This window comes from Procambarus clarkii, chromosome 39 (assembly GCF_040958095.1).
Source record: "Procambarus clarkii isolate CNS0578487 chromosome 39, FALCON_Pclarkii_2.0, whole genome shotgun sequence".
NCBI classification, from domain to species: Eukaryota; Metazoa; Arthropoda; class Malacostraca; order Decapoda; family Cambaridae; genus Procambarus; species Procambarus clarkii.
Window position 1 is genome coordinate 10,337,455 of NC_091188.1, and position 11,741 is coordinate 10,349,195.

The following is an 11,741-nucleotide window of genomic DNA, read 5'->3' on the forward strand; positions in this document are numbered from 1 at the left end:
AGTGATTATGATATTCAGTCTTATTTAGGTGACTTTGAGAGTAATAGTGATTGGATAGTCCTGTCCGGCCTTGTTATGGTTGTATGTGTGTGGCGTCTGTCCCCACCTAGTGGCATTACCAACCTTATAGCTGTTGTCACTAACCTCAACCCTAGTGACTACTCCCCAACTAGTGACTACCTCGCTCTTTGTGACTACCCCTCCCGCCTAGTGACTACCCCCACAAAGAGACTATCCCACTTAGTAACTAGTGACTATCTACTAGCCACCTAGTGATCTCCCACTTAGTGATTATCTCCCACCTAGTGAGGATCTCCCCACCTAGTGATAGTTTCCGCTCTATGGTGGAATGGGTTGATTGCTCTAATGAGGTATAACTCAGATTCTCTGTTTAGGGAGGTCCCTTGCCTCATAGAAGTCCTTATTTAATGGTTATCTCGGCATTTTGACCACTTTTGGCTGGTCTTCTATAGCCAGTTCTCGCTGATGTATGATATATTAGATCGCCAAAATATGTAACTATTTATTGTAGCAATGAAAATATGCATTCCTCTTTGACCCTGCAGCTGGGTATAGCCACGGAGAGCCACGGAGCCCTGGCACCGTGGCTCTCCCTGACCCTGCAGCTGGGTCACGCCCTAGCACCGTGGCACTGGGTCACTATAGCCACGGAGCCCTGGCACCGTTGCTCTCCCTGCCTCAGCTTCCTATCCTTACAACATCTGACTGCGTTGCTGGAGTCAAGTTCACAAGTAAATTTAACTCCTTGACTTCAAATCTGACTTAACACTGTATTTTCTGTAACAGTAGTAATGCAGTGGTAGCCTGGATTGGCGAGGAGGGACAGGCAGCGAGATTTTGGATGAGGAGGATGCTGGTTCAGGGTAATTGGAGATGCGGTGGTGGTGGTGGATGGTAATGTGAGTGTACTAGTGGAAGTTAATGCTGGTTGGGGAAAGGGGTTCCTACCCCACATGTCTCTACCAAGAAGGGGGACATGTGGGAGAGGTTAGGGACATGTGAGGATAACGACTACATGGAAATGTTGTGGGTAGGAGTTCCTGAACCGATTATGTGCCTCTGTAATCATGTACACCACCGCCCACGGGATGGGTATAGGGGTGCATGATAAAGAAAGAAATTGAATTGAGCATATGTGGGGGTGCTTGCTGCTGGGATGTATTTGAAAGTCACGGCATATGTTAGGTACATATGTGAAGTGGTGCTACAGGGGCCTTATTGAGGGGGGGGGGGTAAGGGACATGTAGGGAGTTCTGCTACAGGGTCAAGTGAGTGCGCTGCTTATGTGGGCATTATTGAGGGCAGGGGTATGTATGTGAGAGTGCAGCAATATGGTCATGATGGGAGATAGGAATATATATGTCGAGATGCCACATCTACATGTACGGGCAATCAATTATATCCATATATTGTTGCATTGAAAATTTTCATTCAAATGACTATATCTCATATATAGTCATGCCTTTAATTGGCTCTATGTCACCCATAATATGTTTCTTAAATTATTTGTGATCTTCGTGAACAGTTTATTTACATTTTTATTGTTTCTATTCTGTTGGTTGGTATAGGCAGCGAGAACTGGTTATGACTACTTGGTTTTCCTTTCAGGGTATGAACTAATCCTTATCTTGTCTTTCCACAGTGCATGCCAACTGTGTGTGTGTGTGTGTGGTTTGTGCATGGTCTTCTCTTGTTCCGTGACTGCCATGTTCACGTATTAGTCAAAACAAGAGAATTTAATCCGTTTTCATATTTTTCCTGTTGCATGTATATTACTTATAAGGTGTTATTAGTATTTTGCATTTATGATATATATATATATATATATATATATATATATATATATATATATATATATATATATATATATATATATATATATATATATATATATATATAACAACAGGGTTCAATTTTTAACGAGTGTGAAATAGATTTAGACAAGGAGTTTTTGGGGTCCCCCCATAGTGTGTGCTGGGAAGAAACAATATAGTCAGCCCTCCAAGCCAAGTGATCACTCGTTTTCTCTCGTGATACACTCATGATGATCGCCCGGGGTGGGATGTATTTTCTACGCCACAATTAAATAAATAACTTCATAAAGGGTTGTACGAGATAAGGATTTAGTTAATTTACAAAAAAACTCAGTATATTATTTACATAAGAGAAATTCATCAAAATAACAAAACGCGTAATGATTGTAATTATGTTTAATTTTATCATTATATGATAAAATAATATATCTGAAGATATATTTTTTAAATACGAAAGTACTTAACGAAATTTATTTTCAATTCTTCGTGGTCTGACACTGTCATATATTAGTTCTGTTCCTTTGAGTTTAATAGTAAGATAAAATTGTTTTAGAAGAGTATTGGTCTAATTTGTCAGCAATTAAATATATGGTGACAAAATATGTATGGAATGCAGCCTAATATAATGATTGCTTAATTACGAGAAATGTTCCATAATATATGTAACTTTCATCAAATTTCTAATTCAATATATTTATACATCTCTTCCAATATAAAGTAACATATGTACTTTCGTTTTGTTCCTGAAATATCACAATCAGCACCTTGTCAGCTGGTAAACTTGCAGCTAAAAATATATAGCGATAACCCCCAACTCGCGCCAACCATTGTTATTACATAAAGCAATCTACCCCCATGGTTCATTGACTGGATTAATGAGCAATGTTCCTTCCTGTTAGCACCTCAGAATTTCGGGTCAATTACCTCAGCTGTACACTCCAGAATGTAGCGATACCGACCGCGTGTGTTCTTGGTCCCGTGTCTCACGTGTGCTTCTTCCCCCGTGTGACGCTCAGGTGCTCATCAGTCAAGAGTACCTCCAACTGGAGCCCATTGGTCTGGTGTTTGTGTTCTTCTTCGCCCTCATCTTAGTCATCCAGTTCGTGGCCATGTTGTTCCATCGCTTCGGGACTATTTCGCATATCCTCTCCTCCACCGAACTCACCTGCTGCAATAAGAAGGTTTGTTAAGTATATTTTGTAAGATTAATTTGAATGTGGTATCGGTTAAACGTAACACCAAATATGCATTCTATGATTAAATTACGTGTGTTTTTCATGGAAATATATTTACAGTGTATATCAATATTTGTGGATATTTAAATGTGTAAATAAATATTTTTTGAAATATTGGTTTGTCTTTCTGTGGAAACATATTTACAGAAATATGCTTCATTATATTATAATTCTCAACAATATATAATGGAAATATAATGTTGGAACAAATTTTGAAAAGCTAATAAAGCAGTATTGAAACTATAGTGCTGCAATTACTCCTACTGTACCATTGCCAGGCTGAAGACGCTACAGAGGATGCCTTCATCCAAAGGAATGCTGTTGACATCGTGCGACAGCTACAGAGATTGAAAGGCATTGATGGCGACTATGACAGCGACAGCGTGCAAGGAGGTCAACTTGGAAGACGCAAGACCATCCACAATCTGGAAAGACACAGGCAAAAGAAGCAGGCCATTGGCACGCTCGATGTGGCCTTCAAGAAGCGTTTCTTCAGCATCTCGGCTGAAGCCGCAGAAAATGGAATGGAAACTGGTAGGCGAACTAGAGGCTTATCCAAAGTGTAGCCTGAGGCAGAGCCTTGTTAGTGAGCTGGATTGCTGTCCCGAGCAGTTTTCTGTCTCTGTCTGTCTCTGTTTCTGTTTCTATCTCTGTCGATCTGTCTGTCTGTCTGTCTGTCTGTCTGTCTGTCTGTCTGTCTGTCTGTCTGTCTGTCTCTCTCTCTCTCTCTCTCTCTCTCTCTCTCTCTCTCTCTCTCTCTCTCTCTCTCTCTCTCTCTCTCTCTCTCTCTCTCTCTCTCTCTCTCTCTCTCTTTTGAATTGCTTTTTTAGGGCCTAGGGCAGATTAGGTTAAGTCCTATGAGTTTTCTAATCTGTCCTAGGCCTACATATGTAATCCTAAGTCTAACACATGCAGTCTTAAGCCTCATTCTAATAAATATATGTCTCTGTCTTTTAACAATTTTAATTTTGAATTAACAATGAAACATTTTGAACAATTTAAGACTCACTAATGAGTGTAAAGATCGAGTGCTCTAACTCAAGAGATTTTCAACCATTCTCAAGTCTGGACACACTAACCAAGGCGCTAAAATGGTTAAAGACTATGGGGGCCAGATTCATGAAAGCACTTACGAACGTTTACATCTTTATTCAATCTTTGACGGCTTTGGATTACATTTATTAAACAGTTTACAAGCGTGAAAACTTCCCATTCAACTGTTGTTAGTGTTATAAACAGCCTCCTGGTGCTTCGGAGCTCATTAACTGTTTAATAATTGTAAACAAAGCCGCCAAAGATTGAGAAAAGATGTACAGGTTCGTAAGTGCTTGCGTAAGTGCTTTCGTGAATCTGGTCCCAGATTTTTGTTCAAGAAGAGACGTTATATATATAAAAACGGGTATAAAGGTTGAATTAAAATATTTACAACCGTTATAATTCTTATCACAGCGTTGTTTTTTAAGTAATGTTGATTATGGATTTCAATTTTTTTTTTTTTTAATTAATGTTCATATTCCTTATTATTCCTGGCATTTTTGACCTTCCTGTGAGCACTCCGCGGCACACTGGTTGAAAAACGGTGCTCTAATTGTTGTTGTGGTGCCCACAGAGACGCCAGTGCTCGGCAAAATGCGTCGTCTGAGCATGCGTCGAGAGACCATCAAGGCCCTGGCTGAGAGGCGAGAGACGGTGGTTCAGGAAAGACGACAGTCCAAAATGCAGACCATGGGAGCCAAGAAGGTACGCCTTGAAGCATGTTCATTCCAACCCTTTGTCTTTATAGATCACAAGTTCCTTGTCCGAGTTCCTTGTTCACCCACTTGAACTTGTTGGCAGAGCAACGTTTCTTGCAGGGTCGACGTTCGATCGCCGATGGTCCAAGAGGTTGGATACCATTCCTTTACTCCGCCCTCATTTCCCAGCTCCTTGGCCTCATATCCCAGCTCCTTTTCCTCATATCCCAGCTCCTTTTCCTCATATCCCAGCTCCTTGTCATCATATCCCAGTAACATGGTTATCGGGAATAACCGAACTCAATTACGGGCTCACTATAGCCCGTGCTACATGGACATTATGTCCTGAGTAGCTAAATCTAAAACAACAACAACAGACGAAAATATTCCTTATTTATCGTCACGTCGTAATTCCACGGCCGCAGCCTAATCTCTTACTACCAATAGAATAGGATCCCACAATCTAATTAATTGTTAAGAATGTTATTGTGGTCGAAATGCCAAAGAAATATATAGTAGTAAACTGAATATTGCTTACGTGTTGGATTAATCCCTTATTGGAATGAACATTAAAGTAAAGTGAACATTAAATGTAGAGTATTTATATACACTGGGCGGCTGGTATACACTGAGTACACCAGGATGGCATTGCCAGTCAACCATACATTAGCCTGTGTAAACCATGGGTAAGATCGGTGTTATAGATAAAACATTTGCTATCATTATGCAAGCAACTGTAACACCAGATAATTTTTATTTACACATTTTGATCATGTACTTCAATAGTACATCATGTTAGTGAGGGTGACGATTGGCGCTCTTGTTAAGGGTAGACTCGCTGGTATGGGAGGGCTTAAGGCCTCTCTACCTCGGGAAGGGTTATGAACACTACCAAAAGAGCTTGCTGACCAACCGGCAGGTATACATCATAATAAACTCTTAGTGTACTAAACGCCTAGAGGCGAAGTATACCTCTGGGTGTATATCCCTCTAATGAACACATTTATTATCAAAAAAGAACATTTAAATAGTCGTGTACAATTAAGTTAAAAATAATGTATGTAATGTTTGGCGAAGTATTTGATAGAGTGATTCGATCTTCCACTAGTATGTTAAATATTAGATTGTATTATTTTGCACAAGATGACGTAAGATTGATTGTATTGTTCCAACTCTAGAAATAACATTATTTTTCCCTTCAAAACAGCGCACTTCTTTTTCTGCTGCCGTAGAAGTCATTTAGGCTGTTTAAGGTAAAAAAAGACATCTTTACAGCCTTCATGTATTACATGTTCAGTGTTCATTGTCTGTGAAAGTTTGTTGAAGTCTGTATTTAAGTCAAATGATTATTCTAATTATTTAGATAATAATTTCCATATTGTGTTGGGAACATGTTATTACAGTCGCTTTGGTGGTTTTAGCAGCCCGTCCTCCTAAGGTTTCCCAACGTCAAGAAACTGTCGTACTAAAGTGCCTTATCCTTACCTACCAGAGGACCCCAAATAGAAGACGGGACAGTATGTCAATTTCGCGATCCGTTCCCATTTTCTAGTACGACGATTTTTGCCCTTAGGTATAGTATAAAATGCGACGTTCTATTAGGAGGACGGGTTGTCTTCTAAGCAGGTCACACATTTCTGCTTTGTGAGATTTTGTGCGAGTGTTTAGCTCAGTAATGTTGAACCCAACAGTTTGACCATGCTGCTAGGCTCTGTGACCTTTGCTAGGCTCTGTGACCATGTCTATGACCCCTGTTGCTAGGCTCTGTGACCATGTCTATGACCCCTGTTGCTAGGCTATGTGACCATGTCTATGACCCCTGTTGCTAGGCTATGTGATCATGCTGCTAGGATTTGTTACTTATACTCCATTGCAGCTGTATGATATGCTTGGCTGACTGATTTTTAAATTTTTGAAAGGCAATTAGATAATGAAATTATTTTGTTGGTCGAGAAAAAATAACAAAAAGTATTTATATATTATTTTGTAGGCTTTCCTACTGTATGTGTTATTTAATGAGTGCAATTCTATTTTATACATATTTATGGAATGCTGTTTTCTTATTCTACTTTCTATGCAAAAATTTATTCCAAATAAATTTCTACTACTTCTCTCAGCACACATTCACCTTCCCTACAGTAACTCCTCCCACTACCTCTCTCAGCACTCACCTTCCCTACAGTAACTCCTCCCACTACCTCTCTCAGCACTCACCTTCCCTACAGTAACTCCTCCCACTACCTCTCTCAGCACTCACCTTCCCTACAGTAACTCCTCCCACTACCTCTCTCAGCACTCACCTTCCCTACAGTAACTCCTCCCACTACGTCTCTCAGCACTCACCTTCCCTACAGCAACTCCTCCCACTACCTCTCTCAGCACTCACCTTCCCTACAGTAACTCCTCCCACTACTTCTCTCAGCACTCACCTTCCCTACAGTAACTCCTCCCACTACTTCTCTCAGCACACACTCACCTCCCTCAGCAACTCTTGCATGCACACTCATCACATTAAATCAAGCATGAATATTTAATATAAAAAAATGGCTTATATATTCCTAATATCATGAGATTGTACATATGGGTGTAATAGATCTAATCCCACTTATGATACTGAGGCTGGTCAAAGTTTGTATTGCTCTCTCTCTGCTCAAATCTCACAATGAATGCAGTCTCTCTCTACACACAACACATGTTTAACACCTGTTGGGATAAGAGTATACTTACTGTATGCTAATCCATCCAAACAGACAGTGGAGCTGCGGTTTCTTTGTTACGGTACCACAAAAGTGTTACCGTGAGACCCCACAGGAATGGAACCGTGAAACCTAACCTAACCTCCCTCCTCCCAAATGTACCATATAACGTATTCCACTCATTGTCCCGTTACCATAAGAACTACAGACATGTCTCAGATCCACTTGTAAAAGATTTGCCTATTTCCGTCCACCAGTTGTCATGAGATCCACCTAGTTTCATTCAACCAATGCCATAATGCCCACCTATATCCTCCACCGTGTTTGATAACACACACCTCATTCCTCCACCCACTACCGTAACACCTACCTGCATTCCTCCACCTACTACCATAAGACTCAGCAACCCTCCAGGATATAGCTCCACTACACCTCCACCGTACCAACCCCTCCATAATAAAGCTCTACTACTTCAAAGCTGTATCAACCATACGCAATACAGCAACCCATCAAAACCCTACAGTCTCCCACAATAAAACTTCACAACACCAAATCTCTATCACCACCTCACAGTAAAATTCCATCACCTCCCAACCTTCACAATAAAGTTTCACCACACCAAAGCTCTTCCTGCCATCAGCAGTATAGTTCCACCATATCAAATCTCAACCAACCCTTCACAATACAGCTCCACCACATCAAAGCTCTTGCATCCATCCACTTCCCATCCCCCCCGGCCAAGAATAGATCCAGGGGGGAGGGAAGTGGACGTTGGTGTTGGCGATGCTGCTGTCAGCATTGCCACTAACCTGTGATTCTTCTGCAGCCGCGCTCGCGTTCTTCTATCACCTCGGACGTGGACAACCAGAGGCTCTTCAGCCCTCCCTCTCACCACCCCTACCCTTCACATCATCACTTCTGAGTGGTATACCTATCTTCCCTGCTGCCGCCACCGCATGCAGGCTTGTCCCCTACCTTCCTTCTAGCTAACACTCCCGCCTCTTATGGTCATTCTACTAAAGCGCTCATTGTTCCTAGGTTTTCATCTGGGTAAGTCGCCCAGATGAAATTGTAACATTTATGAACCAGTTGCATGCAAAACGCCTGTGTATAATTTTTACCATTCGGTAACCCCTCTTGCTCTGCCTCAGCTGTATTTGGCTTTCGCCTTGCTTCTCGGTACACCTGTAAGTGTTCGTCAATCGCGACTAAATTTCAGGACTAAAATCAATTTTAGTTGTATAAACACACAATAAAAATATGCTTTCATGAATAATTTCTAGAGGGCGTCTTGTTTGGTGTTGGGCTCAAGGCCTGCCATCCTCTGGAGACTGGAGGGTTATTAGCGTTACACAATTGTTTCTTGACTAACCAGCAAGTATACCTTAATCCAAGGCTTAGTCGAGAGCTAAAGTAAACTCAATATATATATACACAGAAAAGTGGATTACAACTTTCATGAATATATTCCTTGCAGGCCCTGATTTTGGTGGTGTTGGGCTTAAGGCCTGTCAACTTATGGAGGGTTATTAAGGCTAATTAATTCAATTGCTTGCTAACCAACCACCATGTATAGTTTAGTACTACATATAGTGTTGAGATAAAAAAAAATGTATATACACCGAGAAACTGTGTTCACCTTTTGATGAATATAACTTTTTCTGTTTATTATTTTAACTTCCTCACAGCTCTTTAACTTTTCACTGTGTACCTTACATCATTCCCCGTTCATGCTATTTTAGTCTCCTCTTCGATTTTAATTGTTATTGTATATATTATTCTATAATTTCTGAACGCAACAGAATGCCAGTGTTGTAATGCCAGTGTTGATAACTGGCATTACAACACATAATCTGTAATGCCTGTAATGGTCTGTAATGCCAGTGTTGATAACTGCAACTGCTTCCGTGGTCTCTGACCATCTGTGTCTGTCTGTGTCTAAGTAGCGTTGGCTTGACGTATCCTGCGTTGTTAAAATTATTGTCTGAAATATTTCATTGTATATTTGGTTTAAATATTTTACATACAAATCTGTGTTGTTATTGAGGTTATTTTCAGTTTTTGTTTTGTTTTATTTTTAACATTTGTAAACCGCTAACCATTCAGGCCAGAGTAAGTGTCAGGGCAGGCGAACTGTGGGAGTGGCCAGTAATGTCCAGGCTAGGCGTGCTGTTGGAAGGGCCCGTAGTGTAAGGATAGGTATATTGTAGGAGAAGGACCAGTAGTGTAAGGATAGGTGTATTGTGGAAGGGACCAATAGTGTTAGAGTAGGTGTACTGTATTTATACTCCAGTAGTGTCAGGTTGTCTGATTACACGACTAAACACCAATTATAATCATATAGAAAAACGCTGTTTATTTATCTGCTGTTCAGTGTGCACTAACGAAGCTACACAATAAGGAAGAAAGGAAGTTACTCTTTCTGCCTAAATGAACTACGTTGAAAAACTATACTGTAGTTATACGCATAGCTAACTTAGACCTAACCCAACTAGAAGCACAAAATCTAATAAAAAATCTAGCCCAGCTTTCATTATCTAACCTAAAAGTCTAACCAAATTAAGCATTATCTATGAATTTTAATTTAAATAACTTTGTAAATAGACACGATTCTGATAAACTGAGACAGGTTAGCTTAATGAAGAAGCTACATAGATCATATATATAACCACATGTCTACTCAACGTCCCTTGTTCACTAACGCCTGACGTGTCTCTCGCAGCCTCGCACACGAGCGTCGATCGCCTCAGAGGCGGACAACCAGCGCGTCTTCACCCCCGGCGGCGGCAACGTCAACGACGCTTACGAATCCGACAACGACAACTACGGCCCTCCACCCTCCGTCAGAAGCGCCATGAGATACAGAGCCACCGAGGATAATATTATCTACAATCCTTAACCTGAATCTTGTGCTCATATTTTTAACTTAGGAAAATATATTTTTTTAAAAACGTTAGACGAAATAATATGATGTAGGAATGACTCTGTTTAGTCATATGCATAGAAATTTGTCACCTCCTATATAGGCTATCGTTGTCTGCGACTATAAGTACAGTATGCAGATAGTGGTTCAGAGGCAAAAACTTTTCTTTGCCTCTGAACCACTAAGTGTGTGTATATATATATATATATATATATATATATATATATATATATATATATATATATATATATATATATATATATATATATATATATATATATATATATATATATATAATATTCCAAGAAGCCTTGTAAAATAAATTATGTAAGAATAAATACTATGAGCGTTTTTACGCAGAGGGTAACAGTCAGGTGCCTAGTACTTATTTATATAAACGCACTGGCAGTCCTAAATTACATACCATGTGTGCTTCTGGCAGTCGTAAGATGCGCCCCATGTACGCACCTGACAGTAGTAGGATCAGGTCGTAAGATAATGAGTTTTAAGCGCCCAGCCATCTGGATTATCGGAGATTGAGACCCGACTCTGAAAGGTCGCTCTACCGACGTGTCCAAATGGATGGGCTGCCAGTCATTTGAGACACACACAACAGTTGTGAGTACCCAGGCTGTCACTGCAGTGATATTATAGACCCCCAACAGTGACCATTGACAATTATTTCTAGAGGCGTATATGAATAGGGTTAGAAAATTGGCAGAGGCGCAACTGTGATGATTCCTGAAGTAATGCTTAATATATGCTAGTGCAGAGCATATATATATCTTTCTTTTTTATCTCTTCTTTCATCCTTGTGGTAGCTAATGATGACTCTTGATTGGGTTTATCTATTTTCAATCTAAATAAAGTCAATCTATTATTTGCAATTCATTATACACCGCTTTGTTCATTGATTTGTAGTATATATTATTTGGGAACCTGTTCTAGATATTTGAAAATTCTCGCTTCTCTTTTCTGTTTCCTTCTCATTAGTTCACTGACATTTCCGTAGCTCAATTTGCTCCTCTTGTACTGTCAGTCCATCTTCTATTGCAAATGCAATATTGTATAATAATTTGTATAAACAATAAAATATTCGTTGTTAGCAAATTGCCTGAATTTATTCCTCTATATTTATGTTGCAGGTGTTTTCTAGTTGTTTAGGAGTCCTTATTGGGGGAGACCTTACGTATGGTAAACCTACAACAGGGAGTCCGTACGTCAGGTAAACCAACGGTGGATTGCCTATGTCAGTTAAACCAACATGTGCATCGTCTAGTATCCACGAGGCATTCATGTCTCATGTTGAGTCGTCCGTC

At 40.1% G+C, this 11,741-nt stretch overlaps 1 protein-coding gene across 1 annotated transcript in view; it reads left to right on the plus strand.

The window, feature by feature from the left end:
* LOC123760298 (hyaluronan synthase-like protein kkv) overlaps positions 1-11,532 on the plus strand; it is a 100,764-nt gene extending 89,232 nt beyond the window's left edge. Inside the window, 4 exon segments of the mRNA XM_045745858.2 lie at positions 2,852-3,016; positions 3,349-3,604; positions 4,680-4,810; positions 10,222-11,532. Coding sequence (XP_045601814.1) covers positions 2,852-3,016; positions 3,349-3,604; positions 4,680-4,810; positions 10,222-10,398 — 729 coding nt within the window. The 3' untranslated portion in view covers positions 10,399-11,532.
* Positions 11,533-11,741: the final 209 nt, after the last annotated feature.